Source organism: Protomyctophum parallelum (genome assembly GCF_964188405.1).
Source record: "Protomyctophum parallelum genome assembly, chromosome: 1".
NCBI lineage: Eukaryota > Metazoa > Chordata > Actinopteri > Myctophiformes > Myctophidae > Protomyctophum > Protomyctophum parallelum.
Genome location: NC_139697.1, coordinates 66,208,004 through 66,232,800, shown reverse-complemented (window position 1 = coordinate 66,232,800; position 24,797 = coordinate 66,208,004). Strand labels below are relative to the sequence as shown.

The 24,797-nt window shown below is 40.9% G+C and overlaps 3 protein-coding genes across 3 annotated transcripts; 1 reads left to right on the top strand and 2 right to left on the bottom strand.

Moving 5' to 3' along the window:
* The first annotated feature begins 1,728 nt into the window (after nt 1-1,728).
* On the top strand, nt 1,729-7,171 carry ftr82 (finTRIM family, member 82). Its single transcript, XM_083788502.1, has 7 exons — nt 1,729-2,542; nt 4,235-4,330; nt 4,695-4,928; nt 5,419-5,578; nt 5,700-5,756; nt 5,918-5,983; nt 6,069-7,171. The coding sequence occupies exons 1-7, from the start codon at nt 1,952-1,954 to the stop codon at nt 6,587-6,589; spliced, it is 1,725 nt and encodes a 574-aa protein (XP_083644628.1). The 5' UTR covers nt 1,729-1,951; the 3' UTR covers nt 6,590-7,171.
* A 1,504-nt stretch (nt 7,172-8,675) lies between these two features.
* Nucleotides 8,676-11,823, bottom strand: atp5l (ATP synthase, H+ transporting, mitochondrial F0 complex, subunit g). The gene is made up of 3 exons (XM_083784286.1): nt 11,667-11,823; nt 10,951-11,111; nt 8,676-8,870 (listed from the first exon to the last, which is right to left on the bottom strand). The coding sequence occupies exons 1-3, from the start codon at nt 11,716-11,718 to the stop codon at nt 8,772-8,774; spliced, it is 312 nt and encodes a 103-aa protein (XP_083640412.1). The 5' UTR covers nt 11,719-11,823; the 3' UTR covers nt 8,676-8,771.
* A 1,754-nt stretch (nt 11,824-13,577) lies between these two features.
* Nucleotides 13,578-19,442, bottom strand: nherf4b (NHERF family PDZ scaffold protein 4b). The gene is made up of 10 exons (XM_083769488.1): nt 19,430-19,442; nt 18,917-18,981; nt 18,566-18,771; nt 18,007-18,211; nt 17,715-17,851; nt 17,393-17,597; nt 16,714-16,913; nt 14,575-14,790; nt 13,792-14,013; nt 13,578-13,675 (listed from the first exon to the last, which is right to left on the bottom strand). Exons 2-10 carry the CDS (start codon nt 18,936-18,938, stop codon nt 13,643-13,645), a joined length of 1,446 nt encoding a protein of 481 aa, XP_083625614.1. The 5' UTR covers nt 18,939-18,981; nt 19,430-19,442; the 3' UTR covers nt 13,578-13,642.
* Nucleotides 19,443-24,797: the final 5,355 nt, after the last annotated feature.

The window sequence follows — 24,797 nt, the reverse complement described above, 5'->3', positions numbered from 1 at the left end:
AAACAGCCCCTCCACATATCCAACAAGCTGCAGTTACTCAAAGGATGCATCAAAAGGTCAAAGACTCGCTCCATCTATCAATCCATGCGAGCATACTACAACCCACCCACTGCTCGCCTTCCATCTAGACCACTGTTTCCCAAACACTGGGTCGGGACCCATTTGTGGGTCGTGGACACATTTTTTAGTTGTCAAATGTGTTGTTAATGCAGCACACAACTTCCAATAATTGTTGGAAATGTCATACTGTATCTCCTGGGAATTTGCAAAACCTCAACACAAAGAGAAAAATCTGCACAATAACAAATAGCCAGGATTTGAGCCCTTTCGGCTTGGACCCCTAATAATAATAAATTAATTAATGGCTATTTGTTGCTTTTTCTGTCATTTGTTGGAAACCAGCTTCTTCTCACATAAAATCAAAGCCATATTGTCTCTGTGCAGCCAAGCCAATTTGCTCTTCTCCAAATAACAGGTAGTTAATCTAAGCACAGAGAGCTCCATTTATTCAGCAAACGTTATCTCTAAAAAAAAAAAGAAAAACAGGAAGCAGAGCAAAACTGGCTTATCAGAAACCTGACCAAATATGGAGAGGCGAAACTGTGTGTGAAATGATGTAAGACGTGCATTGAAGGTGGAGCTAAATTGAAGGCTGTGTACTTTACACAATCTTAAATTAGCATTTTCCTCTACAAAACAATAATTTCAGATTATTTTTACCTATAGGGACATATTTTACGCGTTGACATTTTAATAGAACTAAAGGTTTTTAGCTGATATGATTTAACAACATACCAGGGTAGTGAATATCTACAAGTTCTGTCTGAGTTATCAATAAATCAAAGAAACAAGGAGGATGTTTTGGGTTTTAAAAATGCAATTTTACCTGTAGTACAAACAAAAATATTCAAAACATCTATTACCTCACTAGACCTTCTTCACCTGGCTGGAATGTTGTGTAGCTTTCTTGGCCTACAAAGTGAATATTTTCACTCTGTTTCACTCACATATCTTCATACCTGTTACATATACACCTGCTAAAACCGACCTGACTGGTCAGACTGGCTACAGTGTAAATATACCACTAGCTCAAGGGTTGTGCTGAAATAGTTCTTTGGCAAAACGCCTGGAGTTATCTGAAACTCTGATATAATTACACATTTTTGGAGGGGAAAAAAGACACTGAATACATAATATTCACAACAATATGGTCCATTTATGCTTGTTGAAGTGTATTCAATGAAATAACTATAGCAACCATTTGTGATATTTAGAGACAAAACCTGTATGGAACTAGGGGCCACTAAAGTGGCTCAACTGGTAAGAGTGCATACTACATAAATAAGGCCTTCCCGCAGCTATCTCAGGTTAAGATCCAACTCAAAGCTCTATCATTATAATATAATCTTTACAAAAGAAAGGAGGGAAAAAAACTGTAGGGAACTGAACAATTATTACAAATATGGTTTCATTAAAGAAAGATTAAACAACTAAATAGAGACTGTGGTATATAGTGGTAACTACAATAACAAGATGAAAAGAACTGTCTGGCACAATATCTGTGCATTTTACAATTCATTCATTCATTCACTCTCTCAGCCTACCCCCTTTCTTAACAGCCCGCCCTCTCTTTCCCTCGCCCCCTCTCAACCACTCTCTCTCTCTCTCTCTCTCTCTCTCTCTCTCTCTCTCTAGTATCTTCCTGTAGCCTTCGCTCAACCTGCTTATCTGAACTGGGCTGGGCTCGATATACTCACAGCACAGGGGGGAGGGCCTAGTCTGCTTTCAATCAATAACCTCTGGAATTCAGAAATACAAGTAGGTCCTGTCTCTGGCAGGTTGTACCACACTCTTGAGGGCGGGCTCCCAGGCGCACTAGGCACTATCTCTGTATACGACTGGCATTCTCTCTGTTATTGCTGGCCTGCTTGTATTTTGTTTTTGTTTAGTGATGGCTGATCCGGTGTCTCCAGACTACTTCAACTGCTCATTATGTGTGAGCCTTTTGAGGGACCCTGTGGCTATCCCCTGTGGCCATAGTTTCTGTATGGATTGCATCAGTGGCTACTGGAATGAGGCTGACTACACAGGGATCTACATTTGCCCTCAGTGTAAGATAACATTCACCCAGAGGCCTGTGCTACGACCCAACGCCACGCTGACCATGGTGGCAGAGAAGATCAAGAAAAGTGGACTGAACCTCAACGTGAACTCTACCCCAGGGAACAACTATGCTGGGCCATCCGATGTGCCTTGTGACTACTGCGCTGGGAAGAAACTCAAGGCAGTGAAGTCCTGTCTGAACTGCCTGGCATCCTATTGCGAGAAACACCTGAAGCCCCACTATGAATCTGCCACTTTCAAGAGGCACAAGCTGGTGGATGAACTAGGGAACCTGGACAGGAAGATCTGCCCCCAGCACCAGAAGTCCCTGGAGCTGTTCTGTCGAACAGATCAGATGTGTATCTGTGCTATCTGCACAGTCAGCGAACACAGGGGCCACGACATCGTCTCAGCTGAGGCAGAGAGGAGTGAGAAACAGGTAGGGAATGTTTAACCCCCGTCTGTTAAGTCACTAACCTAGCTGTTAAAGTGGAGCCAAAATACTGTACATCACTGTCATGCTGTAGGACAGGTGCCTTGTGTCAATAATATATCAAAGAAATCACCTCGATCAACTGCCTCTGTACACTTAAGTGTAATTCCAAGGTATTCATTGTACTTAAGGGAAATAAGATAACAGTTGTATAAAAGATATATTACAGTTTTACAGTTATGATATATACTGTATGAGACCACTCAGCTTGGCACATAACAATGTTCACTCAGGGGAGTGCTCTGCTGTTGCATAGTAGATTCAAAGTTATTCGCCGAGACACACCTTGAAAAGTTACACATCCTTGCACACTCACTCATCGGTGAAGTCATTTGCGTTAAAGTGGACGTGTTAGTATTCCCATCAGCCATCCCCCCGCCCCCTCCCCAGTATCTCTTGTGTCTGTACTTTGACCTAGTTCAGCTGTACTATCAGCTAGCCTGGCAGGCATTCACAGCCAAAACAAATGCAACTCTCCAATTGGCTGGTTTAGGACTGGAGGAGTCAGTTATTATCAGTTCTTTACACTCCTTTAAAAGCGTATTTGTGAGCCAGCTGTATGTTGCACAGAAGATACACTAGAATTCCCCCTCTCACCCACACCACCCGCTACACTGAAACCCACCTGTGGGAGTGGGGCAGTGGTGATACTGGAATGCCAGGACAAGAAGTCAAGGCCTTCAACACCTCCTGCCAGTGAACCAATCACAAAGCCAGATTGTAACCATGACTACGCGCATTCAAACAACTCCCTAATCACGTGTCATGCAAATCAGTGTGGACAAGTAGTAGGGCAATAGCAATACCTACTATAAATCTGAATCTTTCTGAGCGCTTAGAATGTATATGCGTGGGATGGCCTTATGACATCCCAGGATGTGAAAGACATAATATTGTTGTGGGATGAAGTAATGACTGAAGTTCTTTGGGAGGGTATTTCTTAAACTAAATGGGGAGTCTGGTTTGTTTCATCCAGAGATTTACAACCTGCAGTCTCCCACATCTCACTCCTCTCTTTCACTCTCTCCCCTCCCCCTCTAATCCACCTCCCACCCCCAGATTCTCCACATTCCTCAAGCTTATCTTGAAGAATGGGTTGGTGGGCTTGAGTAAAAGCGGAATTAGAAGTCCTCTGTTTTGTATGACAGTACTGTGTGTGTGAGCACCTTGAGACATCTCTTTTAAAAGTCAGCCAGGCCCAGTGGTAGTTTCACATTCCTGACGTGACCAAGATTCCATTGGAGCCCCCCCCCCCCCCCCCCCATACACTCTCTCCTCCAGAGATAAAAAGATGACCATCCTAGAAAGATTCTCTGGGCTGGGCTGATTTCTTTTGATCTGGCATGGGCCCCCATCCTTGATCCATTAAGTACAAAAACACACAATAATTAAGCATGCATGAACACTGGTGAAAGAAATATACAGTACACTTAGAATTAAAAATATTAATTATTAATTAAAAATAAAGGCTTGCTGTGTCGATCAGCTTATTTTTGTCTATTTTCTCCCTATAATGACATGATAAAAATAGGGACGCCAGGTTGAAAGTGGTTAAGAAACACACTATAGTGATTGCGATTCCAAAGGATGTCATTGTGTGATGTAAATAATGTACACTCACTCTCATTGGATCCACAGAAACTCCTAGGAGTATCCCAAGCTGAGATTAGACAGAAATGCCAGGACAGGATGAAGGAATTGGACGAACTGAAGACTGCCGTGGACTCACTGAAAGTAAGGAGTCAACTATCATCAATCATCATCATTCATTAATATGATTACAGTATAATTTCACAAGGAAGACAAATCATGACACAAACTGTCAGCTTAACCACTTAAGCCTCTATATACTTTGTCCTACAAGGGATAGCTGACCTTCAAGCTCGCAACGCGTAGCATTGTGGCGTGTTATGAGCTTGTAGATATAGCCATTTTTTGCTATTTGGGGAAATTTGTGTGAGTTTGACAATAATGTTATGTTAATGAAAAAATAAATCAAAATAAAGCTTGATTCTTTACTGTAATTCTTGAACCTTATGAAATGAGATGCAGCTAGTAATCTGAAGGTTACTGACGTGACCTCCTGTGTCCTGTCCAGAGCTCAGCGCAGCGAGCCATGGTGGAGAGCCAGAAGACGTTTGAGGAGATGATTCGTTCCATTGAGAGGATGAGGTCAGAGGTCACCAAGCTGATTGGCATCAATGAGAAGGCTGCGTTCAACCAGGCAGAGTCATTGATCGAGCGCCTGGAGCAGGAGATTGATGAACTGAAGAAGAAAGAGGCCGGTCTCAAGCAGCTGTATAGCACTGACGACCACATCCACTTCCTGCAGGTCAGTCCATTTCATATACAATAACAAGTTTGAATTTCAATATTTATTTTCACACATCCTTTCACACAACCTTTGTAATAATTCAGTTGTTAAAAAAACCTTCCATTTGTTGGATAATTCATGAGTTTTTTTTCCCTGATTAGTTATATTTTTAGTCCAAGTATTATTCAATATAAGAAATTGGATTGTTAAAAGCTTCATTCATGTGGGTGTCAACTTTCACATAATGGCTCATTAGTCAATGTCTGTTGTGCATCTATGAAAAACAATAAAACTAGGCGCTGCCCTCTGTTTGTTTTTGGCAATGGCGCTACTTTGAATATTATATTTTGCATATTTCTACTGTAGGCTACATTCATTACCTACACATTCCTTTCACTACGACACTTGCTGAAGGTCCAAAACCAATATTTAACATTTCCTAATACGCTTTTGTAGGATACTAAATGTACTGAATGACTATTCTGACAACTTTGCTTTTGATCAACAGAATTTCAACTACCTGTGCACCCCCACTGATGATGGTATTATACCTCGAGTGACTGTGAACCCCGACTTCTCCTTTGGGGCAGCCAGGAAAGCTGTGGCTGAGATCAAAGACCGTCTGGAGGAGTATGGCAGAGAAGAACTTCTGAAGATCTCAAAGTCAGGTACTGCATCATAGGCCTACTGCATCACATTATAAAGCATCACTGCAAACCTTGATGCATTAAAGTCAGTGAAATTCTGAAGACTTGTTGCTTACCGGTATACATGTTTTACATATTACAGTGAACGAGATCCCAGTTTACAATACAGAAAGTCGGACGCTAGACAGAAGGAGCAGAGGTGAGCACATATACATTTCTTACAGCAATACAATATTATGTGAGGTTAGTTATTATGTTGTTGTAGCCTACTACCTGAGGCAGACCTAATTTTAATAATTAAAGGAAAGGTGTGTGTGTGTGTCATTAACATATAATATAACCGATTTTCTCCCCATGCAGTCAAAGAAATTACAGTGGAGAGTGCTCCACCTCCGGAGCCCAAATCCAGAGCAGATTTTGTGAAATGTAAGCATGAAGCCATTACGTTTGCCTAGCGTGTTTTAAAGTCACAACATCACACAGGATAATAAACTGCTTGATTTATCTTCAGACTTCTGCCAGCTGAGATTTGATGGCAACACTGCCTACAAGGAGCTGCATATCTCCGACAACAACAGGAAGGTCATCAGGACCAGGGACCTCCAGCCATATGGTGAAGCCCCAGAGCGCTTTGACAGCTTTGCCCAGGTGCTGTGCCGAGAAGCCCTATCTGGAGGCCGCTACTACTGGGAGATCGAGTGGAGTGGCGAGTTCTCCGTGGGAGTGGCCTACAAAAGCATCAGCCGCAAGGGTAAAGGCTCCCTGTGTCTGCTGGGTTACAACGATAAGTCCTGGAGTCTCCTCTGCTCGGACACTGGCTACTCCGCCTGGCATAATCGAGTGGACAAGGCCATCACTGGTCCCCACTCACCCAGGATAGGAATGTACCTGGATCATGGCGCAGGCATCCTGGCATTTTATAGCATAAGTAACACCATGACATTGCTGCACAGGTTCGAGACCACATTTGTTGAGCCCCTCTATCCAGGTTTTGGAGTTGGAACCTCGGTCAATATCTGCCAACTTAAGTGAAGACTAACTGCCTCTTTTTGAGCGGTGCAGCCGCTTTCTGTCTGTTCGTCCGTTTAAGCACGGAATGTCCGTGACATCATGTTATTGACATCATCAGACGTCATCATTGTGAAGAAAGGCACCGCTCGCTTCACACAAGTGTGATTTGTCTTTACTGAAAGCTGAATATTTAGCTCATGTTTTGTTACTGGTATACTATATTTACACATTGCCTTTTGAAGTTTTCTACATGATTGTTTTTTTTTACCTTAACACATACTGATGGATTTCTATAAATGTACAAAGTTTTGCAGATCATATTTAATGTGCGTGTATATTTTGGGATAGGCTATAACCTATGCATTGATTAAAATAAGTTGTACATGTTCTCAAATTACAATAACTGTAACATGGCTATGAGCCGTTATTGAAACAATTATTCCAGCATAATAACACCAATAGAGCAATTTACTGAAAAGTGTTAACTTTTTTTTTTTTTACATAAGTTACATTTATTTAAAGTCTAGTTAGTTTATTGATATGAATGACAACCATAATGTAATTATTACACAGAAAGTATATAAGCTTGTTTTACTAATAATTAATCACTCACATCTCAATAAAGAGTATTAAAAAAGCTGTGATTTGTGTGCATTATAATTTACTTTGTTCCTCTCTCCCTATTTATCAGAGCAAATAATGAATGATAACAGTGCATAGCATTTGAACATGGCGCCATCTTTTGGTTGATCAAGTCATCACTGAAAGATTTTATAACTGGGATGTAATTCATTTTGATGCCATCCTAACATCAACATCAAACATAAGTTAACCAATTAAATTGTTTTAAGGGTTACAAAACTGAGAACGGAAATATAATATTTATCTTCCCGTTAAACTAATAGGTAATATGTGGTGGTGGACTAGGTGTGAATCACTGAAAAGGTAATATGTGGTGCCGTGGTGGTGGACTAGGTGTGAATCACTGAAAAGGTTCTGAATTGAATAAGTGCTCATCAAATTATACAGTTTATTTTAACCAAATTGATTCATTTCATTATTTAAAATTTTACATAGACAGGAAGATAAGAGTTGTACATACAATGTATGATTACAAAGCACTTTACAGAGGATAAAGGGCAAGCCAAATGATGAGATCAGGGTTTTGTTAATATGCATTTGGCTTTTTCAGTGGTAACCTGTTTTTGAGTAAACTTGCTCATTTTCATGGTGAATTTCCCTACAAGGTTATGCGATTATGTAAATAACATCCATACTAGAACTTAGAAATATGCATTTCTAAGTTTCAAGGGGTCCCCACCCAGCTAAATTAGCAAATAAAAGCATAAACGCAAGTTGAACCACTTAAACCTTTGTCTGCTAGAGCCGATCTACAAGCTAACATCACTTCTATTTTTGAAATAATTGAAACAAGTCTTTTTTTTAATCATGTTAATCAAAATCTAGTATGGGGGTTACAGACATATTTTCAGATAGCCACACACACACACTCATTACGTAGGGATCCTTGACATGAGAACCACTGGCACTGCCATAGGAAAAACATTTTAGTTTGAGTGTTTTTGTGCTCACATGATGATGTAACTGTATGGTAGTGAATGTTAAAGCAGTACAGATCTAGCAAATGTAGACCCTGGTCAAGGAAGGACACCTGTCGGTTGACCATGTCAAGTTATTTGAAGCAGCAGTGCGCCGGAGTTTCATTGTTCACTATAGGACACCATCTTGAATGTATTTCAAACATAGTTACAATTACAGCTCTGCAGGGAAGTCAGACCAAGACCATTGATGTATGGATTGTAGCTTTAAGAACATTTCAATCATGGACGACAGAGAACATGCCTTTTTAACCGCTCACCTTTAATTACTTCACAACACGTTTTCTTCCTTTCAACAGATTTCAATTCAACATACATATTTGAGTGAGTAACCATTTAGAAAATGACTTACTTTTAACCAGAATACCTTTTCTTGAACTGCCAAAGTAACTATGCATATGATAAAGCAAGTGTTCATTTTACTCCAAAGGTGATGTGAATAATGTATGTATAACCAAACAGGTCAAGTAAGCACTAAGACAGTGTAGTTCTTAACAATAGACGTTTATTGGTTCCCATGATACATGTGTTAAGTCGAGCATACAATGCTCAGAACAGCAGAAAGTATTACAACAGTCCAAAACTCAGACATTGTAGCCAATAACACCTCCTTTGCCGATGCACTCGCCAATATAGAACCACATCAACACTTCGGTGGCCACCAGTCCATTTCTTAATGCATCCTGTGAGAGAAAGAGGAAAGATGGACCAAGATTTAAATAACAGCTGTAGCTTTCATTTGGATGCCTTATTTACATGTCCGTTGTATACTGTCAAAATAGCCGGTCTGAAAGGCCACAACAACGGATTAAAACGTATGCATAAGTAAATTCAAACAAGCTGCCATACCAACAAAAAAAAATTTGACAGTGTGGTTTGTGATCACTTGATTGCCTTGCATGATGGCACAGCTCAGCTTGACAACACTAGGAAGTTTTAATTTACAAGACAAATGTACAGTAAGAAGTTTAAACATGTTGAATGTTGGTGGTCAATATACACGGTTAACCGTGGCGTGACATAATACTTATGTTGAACAGACACTCGCCTGAAAACACAATCACCCCGGGTGTACAGCCAGCGGAACTGCTCAGCCTGGTATTCATAATTGTAACCTCAGGAAACTATGCCTAAACGGTTACCTAACCTTATTTCTAACCGTAACCTCAGTAAACCTAATCCTAAACTTAAGCCCAGTAAAACTATGCCTAACCCTAAATTTATGTCTAACCTTATTCTCAAATTTCTTAGTAAAACAAATACAAGAAACGCCCTACCAAGCGGTCACCGTGAGGTAGGTGGAAAAAAAATTAGGACGAGCGTGTTATAAGGCAAGCATTCCAGCAGTCGAGAGTAGCATAGCTCTAATGCAAAGGCATTAGAGCTATGGATCAGAGCTAGGGTTCATGTAGTTTAGTAGAGATAGCTATTCATTAATCTGGTATTGGTACACCACCTTTGAAACATAAACATCAAAGCAGACTAGCAGAGTGTGAGTCAAAGACTATTTCCGTTTAATTTAATTCACCAATACCTCATTCAGTTTTCTAAGTTACTGGAAGCACACGGCACATGTAGAAAGAGAGAGAGAGAGACGACTCAAGCAATAGTTAACGTGGATATCATTTACAGCTTCCATAAACTTAATTTCAATTGCTATAATTTCTTGTAATAAAGAAAAATATGTTTTCTGCATCATTGCAGAAAACATTTCTTTGCTTGCCTTCTCTCTTTTCATGCGTCATTTTTAACGACTGATTTGTGTACAGAGTTAACCCTTTTACATTTTGATGAAATTTCTTTATTAGGAACAATCCCTTGAGATGAATCTCGTTTTTATAACCAGAGGGGAATGTCAGAAGCCTTTCGGGATCCTCAGTTAGCTTTTCTGAATTTTGGATGTCGCTACCATAGGGTCCCTCATAGCTTATTCCACCCTCCATAGGACGCAGATTTACCCACTGGTGAGAGGTTTCAAAGATGCATACAACAGTTTTAGGAGACAATGGAAACGTGTGCTAAGCGGCGCTAATCAGCGTTGCCGTTAAGTTTTTTTTTAAAGTTTTGGCTTCTCTGAAATTCTCTCTTCCTCACATCCCATGTTCCGCCTCCAAGACACAACAGCATTATAAACATCCTGCATGTACGCGGTAGTCCAATCAGAGGCAGTACCTAGGACGTGCAGCTAGCCAGTCGCCGCTCGGGAGGCGGTACAATGGGAAGTCAATAAGGAAGTCAAGGAAGAGAGGAGAGAGAAGTTCAGCGAAGCAAAATAAATAAATAAAAAGATAAAAAATACTTAACGGCATCGGCGGTTAATGCGGTTTCGTACACGTTTCTGTTGTCTCCTATAGCTGTGTTATGCATCTTTGAAAAATCTCAGCCAACACTCAAGCGGCGCCGCAGCTCTCCGTGAACAGAGTATGTAAATCTGCATCCCATGGATGGTTGAATAAGCTACGAGGGACCCTATGGTAGCGACGTCCAAAATGCAGAAAAGCTAACAGAGGGTGCCGAAAGGGGCTATAAAGACTTCCCACATCCATGGTCCAGGGGATACAAGAAGAATGGGCACTAAAATTGGTAATTTTGTCCAAATATGGGTGCAAACTGTTCTCAAGCTCTTTCACTGAATAATAGTGCAACAAAACACCGTTAAAGCCAACAGGAATCAGCAGCAGCTTCATATTGTTCAAACCAAAAACAGGTTGTGCATTGCACAACCTGTTACCACAGATAATGTGGCCAATATCTCCTCCTCACCTTCACTGTCGTTCGTCCAATGCCGCCTGTCTGGAAGCTCTTGACGAGACCCTTTGCACTCTCAATGGCTTTGGGGATCTCACCAGGAGAAGGAGGAACCAGCTCAACACGAGCGTAATGCCAGAAGGTCGCTAACCGGGGTCTGGAGTAGGTGACAGCGGCTAAAGAAGACAGCAGTCATAAGTGAACAGACATGACATGTCAACATGTCAACCATGTCAACAGTTTTGCAAATAAATAATGTTACCCTCTCTTTAATAGGACGGTACTGTCCGCCAGCTACATAGCTAGGCTACACGTTTGATGCCAAGGGTCGTTAATGCTGCGATGTAGCGTGTTGTTGCATGCTAGCTGGCGCTGCTAACAAATGTAACAACCATGGTATCAACTGTCTGTGTGTGTGTGTGTGTGTGTATATATATATATATATATATATATATATATATATAATTTTTTTTCAACAAAGTTATAATGCACGTTTTCATTTAGCTGGGAATTGTATACACCACACTGCTAACTTTAAGACAATTTAAATTGTACATCCTAATACCAGCGTTATCCCTGAGGCTAGGTCAACAATTAAGGATGGACATTGATCAAAATAGCTAGCCTTAGCTTAGCAAGCAACTGCCGGCCGGCGTGACTGCCATCTCATCTGTGTTCGTTTACTTTAGGCTATACAGGCATAACATTAGAACAAAATGTTATCGACTTACCGCCGACCAGTGTGGGTACTTTTGCCACGAACTTCTGTACCGCCTGTGCCATGATAATGAACCGAGAATGTAGTTTCTGCTACTACCTGAATCTGTCAAATGAATGTCACCTCCAGCTGAAGGACCCACGAATTTAATGTAGCTGGCCACGCACCTGCCTGTAATTCTATCCCTCCCCCACACACACACACGCACACACCAGACCTGGCACTTTTTGCAAGAGGTGACGTGAGGTTACAAGAGCAGCAGGAGCCAATGAAAATCCTCGATATGTCACACTACCCAGTTGATAATTTGATATTAATAAATAGCTATTTATAAATGTTACTGTTAGCCAGACATGGAAATCATTATAATGGTAATCATTTTTTTCTTTAGATAGATAGCTTCTTGCTGCGCCCCCAGTGGTTTATATGTGTATTTTTAATGTCAGTTAACTTTCATACAGTAGGCTATGTGATTGTCACTGTGGTTATTGGCAATCACTACAGGACATGACATTGCCAGACAATGTCATGTCCCAATCCTAGAAATGTCCTATAGCCTTTCTATGGGGTTTTAAACATATATTATACCTATGGGTTTAAATCTGATATTGGGTAAGGAAATAAAGCATCAGTCATTTTAAATGAGTGCATTGTGTTTTGTATAGACTGCATAGTAAGAAGAATACAATACTTGAAAATGATGAGACCTGTGCTACTATGAATTAAGTAATATTGTACCCTGTGTCACATTTTAATAGAGCCTATAAGAACACATCATGGCCCAAATGTATATGCATCTTGGAGGAAAATATGTTCCAGTTCTGTCCAAAAATATACAATGTCTGTATAATTTCCTCTGATTCTAATTCTCTTATATTATTATGTGACCCAGGCAGAAATGACAAACAGGCAACATATGATATTTTAAAATATAATTTACATGCTGATCATGTCTTATGCAAGCTGATTAGGCTGATGTCACGATTATGGGTCATTGGATAACGAAACATGCTTCAAATATAGCCTACCTAATTACACATTACAGTCTTGCGTAAATTACACACACATAGACAGAGGGTTCGATAGGCCAAAGAAACTAATTGCATGGTAGAGAATCACTTAATTGAGACGTTTCGATCCTATAGTATCTCCATCAGGTCAGTATTAGCCTACTGACATGATGAAGCTCATTGGCTAAGACTATAAAGACTATAACACTAACTGTTCTGTTAAGGCTTTATACACTGTATAGGCCATCATTTGGGTTCTTTTAGGTTCAGTTTGGTATCCATCAAAGGTCTGAGGAAGAAATGACATGGTCGCTTATATCTAACCTTTACATTTAATTCATTTAACATCACATACTGTATAATTAAAAATACATAATGATTTGGTAGGTTTTAAGAGTCGACTATAGTCTCCATTAGGCCTAATAGCTATTGTTTTGATACAATCTATCTTCTTATTGTTCAGTTTGTTCTTGAAGCAGCTATAGTATTGTGCTCTTGGCAGAACTACCCTAGGCTACCACTGACCACTGAGTGTTATTGTATTTCTCCCATATGATATCATGTACATAAAGCATAACCATCACCTAGAATATTGCTCGACTCCTATTTGCCTCATCAATCAACTTCTGATTGATCCAGAATTCCAGGACAGATCCCCAAGGCCCAACAGATAAGCATACGTTGCTGCAGTAATAATAATAATACAGTAAGAATAGCTCTCTACCAATCTTAAGATCTAAGATGTAGATGTTCCTTGTACAGCTTAAGTAGAAGTTTGATTGATTGGTTGAATACTTTATTAACAGTTTGCAAAAGGTACAGAGGTTATACAATTATATAGGTTATACAGTTATACAATAATGCTAAAAGGATAACACAAAAATCCATATAGGCTTGTTTACTGTCCTGTGTATTCAAGGCATATACTGTAAAGACAAAATGTATGATGATCCATCATGAGTGCTTGGCTATTTTCCATTTACAGGGCTGATATCTCAACATTTTCGTCCTCCTGTGGAGTAAAAAAAAAAAGAGAGAAGAGAATGGATCAAAGAAAATCAAAGGCGTAAACGTATAAATAAATAAATAACATGACTTACTTTTAATCCAGCCACATAATTTCTTTACCTCAACTTCACGAAACTCTGTCGTAGAGGCCGCCTTCTGACTCTCTTTCAACGTGGTGTAGCCATCTCTATCCATAACCATCAAGGAGAGGAAATTCCCTCCTTCCCTCACCAGCATAATCACATCTTCCAGATCTTTTCCCTCGACATTATGTCCATTGACCTCTATCAGCACATCCCCCTCTAATAGTCCCGCTCTCTGCCCTGAGCCCCCCAGAGCCACCTGCAAGATCAGAAGACAGTACATCACTGTTAACCACATGTGAGTGTGTGTGTCTCTCTCTCTCTCTCTCTCTTGAGCACTCTTTCACTGCTACTCTTTGCCAACATGTCATTAATGTTTTTTTTGCGGCTTTCGCCTATATTTTATACTTTTTATAGAGGGACAGACAGTAGGCTGACAGGAAATGGGGGAGAGAGATGGGGGAGTGACATGCAGTAAAGGCCGTCGGGATCGGGAGTCGAACCCGCAGCAAACTGCCAGACTCGGGCTACCGGCCAAGGTGCCTGGACCGCTGAGCCACGGCCCAGGCCACAGTAGTCTTGCAGAGGGCAGACAGGGTAGGGGTCAAAGGTTTTGAGGTGATGTTCTTCCTCTTTTGCACTAGGTATGTTGGTGTGTGGTTTTTTAATGTTGTACGGGTCACTGTGTGCCTTTGTTGTCTTGTATTGTATTGTATTGTATTGTATATCTGTATGCTGCAGGGCGGGTCCTTGGGGTCCAAGACAAATTTCTCCCTCAGGAGACAAATTAAAGAAACCTTGAACCTTGAGTCTTTCTTACCTGGTTGATAAAGGTACCAGGCATATGTTGGATACAGCTCAACTTAAAGGCAAAGCCCAGAGGGCCTTTCTGAAGGAAACAACTTCGCCGCCTGTGGATGTCAGCTGGTCCTTCTTTCTGCGTATGCTCTATTACAAGAGATGCTGGCGCACTGCATTCCTGTTCTCTTTCAACAGCATTATGCTCCTCACAAAAGAGAAGTGGGGATAGACCCAACTGTATAGGGGGAAAAAAGAAAGTCAAAAGGAAACATCTATTATGTCAGTCCTCTTGCTGTAAGCCAGCGGTTCCCAAACCTTTTTGGCCATGCACCCCCTGTTACCTCCCGACCTAGCTGAGGCACCCCCCCACATGGAAATATAAATTACATAAGCTATCTAGAGACATATATTTCCTTTTTATCCACATATATGCACATATATGAACCTGAATATGGCATAATATATGCAGCATAGGCTATATGCTGCATACTTGCCATATATTGGCATAATATGTTAATATATTTAAAATAAAACCATAGCACCACACATTAGACATTTCATGTCGCGCACCCCCTAGAAGGCGCTCACGCGCCACAAGGGGTGCACGCACCACAGTTTGGGAACCACTGCTGTAAGCCATTGTCCTATAGGTCAGTGGTTTTCAACCATGAGGGGGTTCAAGGTAGTTCCCAGTTGGAACCAAATGGACCCTTATTAGATCTTTAACTCTTGAGAGCATAAAATGAAACCAAATGGACCCATAACCATAAGGGTCCATTTTACACTCCATTTTACTCTCAAGAGTAAAATTATTGTTAAACACTTAATTTACAATAATTCTACACAATTCGAGAATGTACAATAACTGTTATTTTGCCTGTTATCTCTCCTATGGTACCAACGTCAATACAGCATGGAATTATGTGGACAAAATCGTGTATCCAAAGATAACAAAATATATTCTTTAGTTGTGTGTCTGAGACGCTAAATATCATCAAATGGTGGTTCGTGGCTCAAATGCAGAATAAATAATTGGCCTTGATATTAAAAAGGTTGAAAACCAATTTTTTTTGTTTTTTGGTATTTTTTTTTATCCCACGATTTTGTAACCCAGTTTTCTTTTTCACCCAGTGCCAATTATCTAATGTAATCCTGGGCGCTACACTTCCTCTGCCAACCTGGGGGGGCAGCGGACTGACCTCATGCCTCCTTCTATGCATGAGGAGTCCAAGCTGCTTCTTTTCACCTGACAGAGGGGAATTTCCCCGGCCGGACGTAGCGCGTGGAAGGGACACGTTATTCCGACCAGTTCCTTTCCCCTCCATCAGGCGCCCCGGCTGGCCAGGGGGAGGTAGTTTTAGAGACCAGGATTACGGCATGTTTTTGTGAGGGTATCTACCCTAGGGGACACGGGGAGAACATGCAAACTCCACACAGAAAGGCCCTATCGCCAACCCCCGCCTCGGGTATGGGCACTGATGACGCGGAGGAGGGAACACGCCGCCAGTGCCCACAGCGTCCCCAGCGGGAATCGAACCCAGGACCTTCTAGCTGTGAGGCTACAGCACTACCAACTGTGCCACCGTGCCCATATAAATAAATAAAAAACACTGTCCTAGGTGGTTCTTTTAATCTTCAAATCATTTCACAAAATGGTTGCTCATTTGATTAAAGACCTGTAATTACTAATTACTAAAGTAACCTTTAGTTAATGATCACTAGTGGTGTAAAGTAACTAAGTACATTTACTTAAGTACAATTTAGAGGTATTATATGTATTTTACTTGAGTATTTCCAATACTCAATTTCCAGTGCTTTAATTTCTACTCCACTACATTTCAGGGGCAAATATTATAGTTACTAACTTACTTTACTACAATTATTTGAAAACTTTAGTTACTAGTTAATTTGTAGATTTTGATTATTATTACAAAACATACATTAACCACTTCAGCCCTATTTAAACTTTGGCTAATCTACAAGCTCACAACGCATTGCATTGCAACGTGTTGTGAGCTTGTATATCTGCTATTTTCTAAATTTTGAATTCCGGACTTTTAGTTGTAAAGAAGCATTTCTTTATTGCAGTATTGATACTTTTACTTAAGTAAAAACTTAAGTAAAAGTACTTTTTCCACCAATGATGATCACACTGTACCCGTGAGTAGAACCCCAGCCCTTGGGGTGTGATGGTGGTAAGAGTGACTTGTTGTCCACTGAGTCTCACTTGGTCCACAACCTCCTCATGCGTAAGTGACACAATTAACTCTTCATTGACTTCCAGCAGCAGGTCACCTTCCTGCATACCGGCCCTCTCTGCTGGACTGTCGCTGTCCACCTCACGTATAACATGACCTACTGTGTGCACGCACGCACGCACGCACGCACGCACGCACGCACGCACGCACGCACGCACGCACGCACACACACACACACACACACACACACACACACACACACACACACACACACACACACACACACACACACACACACACACACACACACAGTTAGACAGGAGACAGTTTTTATTGATTTATTTATTACAATAATGCTATTTGCAATATGCTTTTCCTTTGCTACACCGTCAAATTTCATTATTCTTTTTTATTTATTAAGAGAGTATTAATTTAACTCTGAGATTATACAAATGCATGGGGGTCCATCTGGTTACATTTGGACACTCGTATTGTATTTACTTTTTTGTCCACGCAGAGGAGGCTCTATCTACAAGAACGGCACTGCCTGCACTGTTGCCACAGCTGTATTGTAATGTGACTTTAAAAGCCATGAACCATAAACATTACTTGAGCACTGCGCTTATTTGTTTTCCTTACCGACGCGGCCCGACGATGTCTTCTCCAACCTTAGGAGGAATCCGCAGCCTTCAGTCTCAAGGCCAAGATGGATCTTTCTGGCTCTGTGAGGTAGGTTATGTGGGATCGCCATGGCAGGCAGAATAGGCATCTTGTGCCTGATGTAGTTACTCTCACTCTGACTGTCAATCACCAAGATGGTGATATGGTGGCCAAATTTCTTCACCTGTTACCAAGTAAACTTTATTAATTCATTGAAATGTTTCCACAGATTCCTGTGAGCAGAAATAAGAGTGTATGGCCAGCTTTGTGATGAGTGGAATGTAAAAAAGGATATTCCTACCATCTTGCTTAATGCAGAGTGAGTGAGGTCAGACACTATTGCTCCGTCCATCCACACCAGACGATCTCCTTTACACACTCCCGCCTTCTCTGCTGCGCCTCCAGTCACCAGGCCAACAGCAAATCGACCCTTCTCTCCTAAAAGTCAGGAACAGTAAATAGCAGTAGTGCAGTAAATACCATTGAATTGTATGAATGTTATTCTCCTTCAAGGCATTTTATTCTATAAACACCTACAATGTTTTTGGACATCATTGTGGTACTAACATGACAATGACCATCACATTCATTACCTTCTACTGGTGTGAAGTTGATGCCCAAGCCTGCATTTGGGTCTCTGATGATGTGACAGAGCCTGGGTGCTTTGCGACCTTCCCCCTTGTGTGCCATGGCCAATGCTCTGAGGTCCAGACCTCGGGATACAGCCTGGTCATAGTCATCCCCTTCCAACACTAACAAACCTAGGTGTTGTCCACTTAGCTTTATCTTCCTGGCCACCTGTGCGAAAAATAAAGTGACACATAGAATCAGTCAAAATGCATTAAGCTTAAAGGTATATTCAGTGATTTCACTCAGGTTCACTTAGGTTTCGTTTTTGGCTGTGGGACCCAGCCTTTCGTCCAATCAGGATAGAGAGTCAAAAACGAAACCTAAGGTTTTTTGACCCCCAGGGGTTAACTGGGGACAGGGAGGAACTCCTTATATGGCCAGCACACTCTATAGTAGGGAGGATTATCACAACAAAACAAAAAAATAAGTGATATTTGAATTAAGTGAAATCACTGAATATACCTTTAATATGTCAGTCCGTTTTGGTGCCATATAGTTATGAAAGTTACAAAGCAGTCTCACCTCAGGGTGAGGAACATTATCGATAAAACAGTCGTTGACCTCCAGAAGCCTATCTCCATCCCGAAGACCACTGCGCTCTGCCACGCCCCATGATGTCACCTTTCTGATCACATGACCTTGACAGCCCCTTTCCACACGTAGGTGGAATCCATAGGATTCTCCCTCCTCTCGTTTGAGAACACATAGACGCAGGGTGGGAGTCCAATCTGATGAAGAGTAAGATTGGACTAAGAGTAAGAGTAAGGCAATTGATATCATACAGTATAGAATCTCTTGAGCGCTGTTTCCTAACTCAGAAATACAACCAGCTTTGGAAACTGGTTAATGTGTGCATACAGTAGGCTACAGTACCTGCATCGTCTGTCATGACCATGATGGGGTTGTCTATTCCCTCCTTTGGATTGAATGTAAATTTCCTTCAAACAAAAACATATGACAAGTTATCAGTTACAAGGTATTTGATGATCAAGTTGGTAAACAGGTGATAAGTACATAGCATACATTTGACGTAAAGGAATCATTTAACTTCAAGTCTGACATACATAGATTATTATATAATGGCATTGGTTATTACACAGCATATATTCACAGTGCACAAGTCATTATCTGTGCACATGGGAGCTTATCTTGGGCCCAAAGTCTTAAAGCTTACTACCAGTTACAAAAGTCAGCAGGCATAGTAGAGGAAAATACAATATTAAAGAAACCTTCTGGAACTCTAATGGCACATAATGTTACACTTTTTATTGTGTCAATTTCATTATGGTCTCTTACACACTGTTATAGTAGGATAGAGTGTAAGAAATACCTTAATGAAAAATGTTATTATGGATGAGGATTATTGAGATGAAAAGCAATACTTACTCTGTCAATCCTATCAATTCCACCAGACCTTAAAAAGACAGATGAGCCAATGTTAATAGATCTGGCCAGTGATGGTAACATTTCAGATTCACTAACAAACAAATATACACAATATCATTACAGTCAAAGCACAATAGGAATAATATTCATTCGAACTTACAGCTACAGCAACAATATATGCGTCGTGGTTTTCTGCACTAAACTGAGGTGAGACTTCAGCTTGAGTTCATTTAACACTGTAGCAGCAGATTACATTTATCTGTCAAGGCATCATAAAGCTGGTTACGACCAGTGCATGATTACATTCGTCCTTTGTCCTCTCTATTATGAAGCTTAAAAAACCTATGTTCTAAATGTTCAACAGAGAATTGAAGAGAAGCATGCCTCAGAGATACAGTAGATGGGTCTGACCAGATCAGAACAGAACAATTGGAGAAATCGGGGTACTCATTTGCGGTCATGGAAACCTGCTAGTTGGTTATCAAATAGTTTTCTGGGTGGCAAACATAATCTTATATCATAAATAGTTTAGTTCAAGCTAAAATGAAATAAAATATTTGCTATTACTAAGTGACCATGTCCATCTAGGTAGGCCTACTGTCAATACTCAGTATATAGTGTGGCCTAAAATAATACTTTTATAAGAGTAAACTCCTATATGTTTTCAGTAACAGCTAGATGATTTATGCCAGAAAACAATGTTAACCCATGTTGATGTGCAAATAGGTGAAGCTGTTGAATAACAAATGTTGGCCATGTTCAGTGTTGATATGATATGGACCTTAATGAAATGTTCTGATTAATTGAAAATGGTGGACCTTGTTGTAACGATATAACACTGACAAAGTTCTTAGGACCGAAGCGTTTGCTACTTTTAATTGCACTTTGAGCACAGAGCACTTTATGAGCATGTTCAAAGAAAATAAAAGATGTTTTCTTAAGTCTCGGTCAGGAGTTCTACTTCATTTATATACAGTGAGCGAGTCATTTTCTGTCAAGTAGACCCTTTTGTAAACGAGTGTAATGCTTAATCATGGTGTCGTCCACAGTAACAGTTTTTGTATTGACTTGTGCTTTTGTTTGAAATGTACCCATTCTGCATACTGTGAAATAACCTTTTCAATCAATCAAACCTATAGTTGATATTCTCTCTGAAACATGTGAATTGTGAACCTATACTCCAATCCAATACCATTTTCTCTCAGATCACAAGCTGACTCATCACAAACCGGAACTGGTTCACTGCAAGTTCTTGTGGGCTAATGGCCCAGTGTTTGTTTTTCCCTTTTTCCTGCCATAAACCTTCTGCCATGGCGGACATTTTAAACTGGCCTTCCAGACCAGTCACATTAACAGCATGTTTACTCTGCTTGGGAACTAAGGCACTGCACAACATGCACAGTGCACTGTGCACACACTGACTGACCTGACAGTAAAGCAATGATTGGTGGTCATTGTATAACATATCATACGTTTTATGCAAAAGCTATTATATGTCCCATGTAAGTTTAGAAATTATAACCCGTCCCAAAGTGAAAAACTACAGTAGGCCTATTAACTTACCGAATGCAAATTCATGAATTGAAGGTCAAAAGATAAAGTTACATGGATTTAATTTAATTCAGTTTCAAATCACTATTAACATTTTAAATCAAAATGAAGAATAATACCTACTTTAATAAAGAAACCCCTATATTGTCACAGCAGAAGTGGAAAAGTACTCGTTTAAGTGAAGAAATGTATAAGCTACAGTAATGTAAAACATTCATCCACAAAACACTTTCAGAGTTAAATTAACACACACAAGATTTTACCAGAAAACAAGAATATATGGAGAAAGTAAAAATACATAATTGAATCATTGTAATATTGTACCTGCAGTTTGTCTCATGTTGAGTGTGTTTCCCTCTAGCAGAAGAGCAGAGTGATGCTTATAAAAAATCACCACGCAACTCCTCCTCTCAATTGAGGGAGAGTGACGGATTTAGTTTGTAATCTGTGTGTGTGTGTGTGTGTGTGTGTGTGTGTGTGTGTGTGTGTGTGTGTGTGTGTGTGTGTGTGTGTGTGTGTGTGTGTGTGTGTGCGTGCATGCACCCACGTGCACATACATATGTGTGCAGAGGAGATGGAGACACTTTGTACAGGCTGAATAGTTTTAACCCCCCCCCCCCCCCTCCCTATCTCACACATTACCACGTTATCTGTTATTAAGGGTATTAAAGGGTTAGGTCTATAGTTTTATGGTTAGGACATTTTTGAGGGTTATGGATGATGCTGGGATGAGCTGGCGAAAACTTCTGGAAACTCAAATTAGTTGACTCATAGGTTTGGTTGTAAATTCTGAGAATTATTTAATGCAGTGTTTCTCAACCTGTGGGCCCACTGTGAGGATATTGCAAGTGGGCCCTCAAATAATTGATAAAACACTAAGATGTAAATGACAATATAACATATAAAGAAATAATGTAAAACAAAAGGTCATGGTTAATTTGGTTTTAAACCAAAGCCAGAACACAATTGATTGTCCGGGGAGTAATGTTGGTGTGGACTAGAGGTAAAACACTCACCCACGTGCAGGAGCCTGGGTTAATTTGCCGACGCTTCAACAAACACAACAGGCAGTGCACAAGTTGGCATTGTGTTGGGATTGTGTCCTTGTCATAGTCGGGGCCCCTGCAACGGGACCGGGCTCCCGCGGCTCCCGCGGCTCCCGCGGCTCCCGAGGGACCCAACTCAAAATTTTGCGGCGCGGGCGGTATTTAAATACCTGCGGGAGGGCGCGGGCGGTCAAGATAAAATAAGTGGGAACCGCAAAATCCCGCATCCTCCCGCAATTAACCAGATACAGAGCTTATAGCCTACAGTTTAGCAAAATATAAATGTCTGATGAGAACGTATACTTTCCATGCGCTGGACAAGCACCATAGAGTCAGTCAAGGAAGCGAAAATGACAATTGTGGGGAAAAGGAACTCGATCCACGCTGCATGCACTTCTCAGAAGTGATTAGCCTAATAATGATTGACAGGTGCGGCCGATTTGGGAGCGTGCCTGATGATGTCTGTTGGAGAGAGACTTACAATTTACAATTTAGGCATTTAGCAGACGCTCTTAATCCAGAGCGATTTACAATAAGCAAGAACAAAAGCATGGGAATACATCACAAAAAAGCATTTATCATAAAACATGCGTAAGCTAAGAAAGTAACAGTGGAATATCTATATTATGAGACTATGCATATAAATTATATATGTATAGCATAGTAGTATATATATACAAGTAAGACGCGCAAACGCGGGAAGCGAACGCAGCTCGTGTGTGTGTGGTTGTGTGTGTGTGTGTGTGTGTGTGTGTGTGTGTGTGTGTGTGTGTGTGTGTGTGTGTGTGCTACAGCTGCGCCCTGTGTGTGTGTGTGTGTGTGTGTGTGTGTGTGTGTGTGTGTGTGTGCTACAGCTGCGCCCTCTGGTGGCGGGCGGGTGGTGTAACAGCGTGACACACACACACACACACAGACATTCAGCCCTTGCTGTCATAGTAAGTGAGAGAGACTTACAATTTACAATTTAGGCATTTAGCAGACGCTCTTAATCCAGAGCGATTTACAATAAGCAAGAACAAAAGCATGGGAATACATCACAAAAAAGCATTTATCATAAAACATGCGTAAGCTAAGAAAGTAACAGTGGAATATCTATATTATGAGACTATGCATATAAATTATATATGTATAGCATAGTAGTATATATATACAAGTAAGACGCGCAAACGCGGGAAGCGAACGCAGCTCGTGTGTGTGTGGTTGTGTGTGTGTGTGTGTGTGTGTGTGTGTGTGTGTGTGTGTGTGCTACAGCTGCGCCCTGTGTGTGTGTGTGTGTGTGTGTGTGTGTGTGTGTGCTACAGCTGCGCCCTCTGGTGGCGGGCGGGTGGTGTAACAGCGTGACACACACACACACACACACAGACATTCAGCCCTTGCTGTCATAGTAAGTGGCTCACTGCGTTCGCAATAATTTATATGCATAGTCTCATAATATAGATATTCCACTGTTATGTGTGTGTGTGTGTGTGTGTGTGTGTGTGTGCTACAGCTGCGCCCTCTGGTGGCGGGCGGGTGGTGTAACAGCGTTACATAGTAAGTGGCTCACTGCGTTCGCAATAATTTATATGCATAGTCTCATAATATAGATATTCCACTGTTACTTATAGTTTACGCATGTTTTATGATAAATGCTTTTTTGTGATGTATTCCCATGCTTTTGTTCTTGCTTATTGTAATTCGCTCTGGATTAAGAGCGTCTGCTAAATGCCTAAATTGTAAATTGTAAGTCTCTCTCCAACAGACATCATCAGGCACGCTCCCAAATCGGCCGCACCTGTCAATCATTATTAGGCTAATCACTTCTGAGAAGTGCATGCAGCATGGATCGAGTTCCTTTTCCCCACAATTGTCATTTTCCCTTCCTTGTTGCTTTTCCGTGTGCGTCAGCGTCATTCACTCAGCAATAACGTGAAACAGAACACGACTATGACTCTATGAGTATATTTGGTTTATAACACGCAGGACATAAAATCACACCTGTGTGAACTGAGTGGTGCAACTCCCCTCTCCCCCTGCCTCTGTGTGTGTCTCTCTCTCTCTCTCTCTCTCTCTCTGTATAGCAGGCAACAGAGCAACACTATCTCTCTCTCTCTGTTTCTGGCACAACAGCGCCACTTTTGCCCCTACTGGTACTCATAGTCACATAGGTGAGGACGGACGGACATTGCTGTTCTTTGGAGTGGTTGCACCACTCAAAAACAAGTGCCTGTGGTGACTCCATGTGTATCGGAGGGGGCATGAGCTTTATACATGCTACTCAAGCCAAAAGTGATGGTTTAGTGACAAGAACTGCAGTGAACATGAAAATTAGCAATGATTAAGAAAAGTTTCATAAAAATTCAAAATATACAATATCTGTAATAGGGAAGATTGAGAGAAATTTCAAAGAAATGTCATCGAATTGATACAGCAAGGCTTGTACATGCTATGGCTATGACTGGAGAGGGCTTTAGAGCATCAAGCAGACAAGCACCACTGTGACAATTGGACCATTTGATAGTTTTGTTTTATATTTTACACTATGTCTGAAATAACGAGTCTGTTGACGAATGTTAAACTTCAGCATGTGCTCAGCAGACTGCTGGGGCATTTCAAGGTTTTAGTGGGAATATAAACCAAGGCTTTTGTTTATTTGTTCTCACTGGCCCTGAATGTGTAACCCAACCTTGTGCAAAATGACAGGAAAATAAAGCAGTTTAAGACATTATAGTATATGTCTGGGGATATTTAGGTTTTGCCTTTGTCATTGTTCATTTAGAATGTACAGTACA

Excerpts from the sequence above, each read along its gene's own strand:
- ftr82 (XM_083788502.1), top strand. The coding sequence starts at position 1,952 with ATGGCTGATCCGGTGTCTCCAGACTACTTCAACTGCTCATTATGTGTG. Across the intron at positions 4,331-4,694 it reads CTGCCGTGGACTCACTGAAA|AGCTCAGCGCAGCGAGCCAT; the intron begins GTAAGGAGTCAA and ends TGTCCTGTCCAG. Across the intron at positions 5,757-5,917 it reads GCTAGACAGAAGGAGCAGAG|TCAAAGAAATTACAGTGGAG; the intron begins GTGAGCACATAT and ends CTCCCCATGCAG.
- nherf4b (XM_083769488.1), bottom strand. The coding sequence starts at position 18,938 with ATGGTCATGACAGACGATGCAG. Across the intron at positions 18,212-18,565 it reads ATAATGTTCCTCACCCTGAG|GTGGCCAGGAAGATAAAGCT; the intron begins GTGAGACTGCTT and ends TTTTTCGCACAG. Across the intron at positions 14,014-14,574 it reads CTGGTACCTTTATCAACCAG|GTGGCTCTGGGGGGCTCAGG; the intron begins GTAAGAAAGACT and ends CTGATCTTGCAG.
- atp5l (XM_083784286.1), bottom strand. The coding sequence starts at position 11,718 with ATGGCACAGGCGGTACAGAAGTTCGTGGCAAAAGTACCCACACTGGTC. Across the intron at positions 11,112-11,666 it reads AGTACCCACACTGGTCGGCG|CCGCTGTCACCTACTCCAGA; the intron begins GTAAGTCGATAA and ends TGTCTTCTTTAG. Across the intron at positions 8,871-10,950 it reads TTGGACGAACGACAGTGAAG|GATGCATTAAGAAATGGACT; the intron begins GTGAGGAGGAGA and ends TTTCTCTCACAG.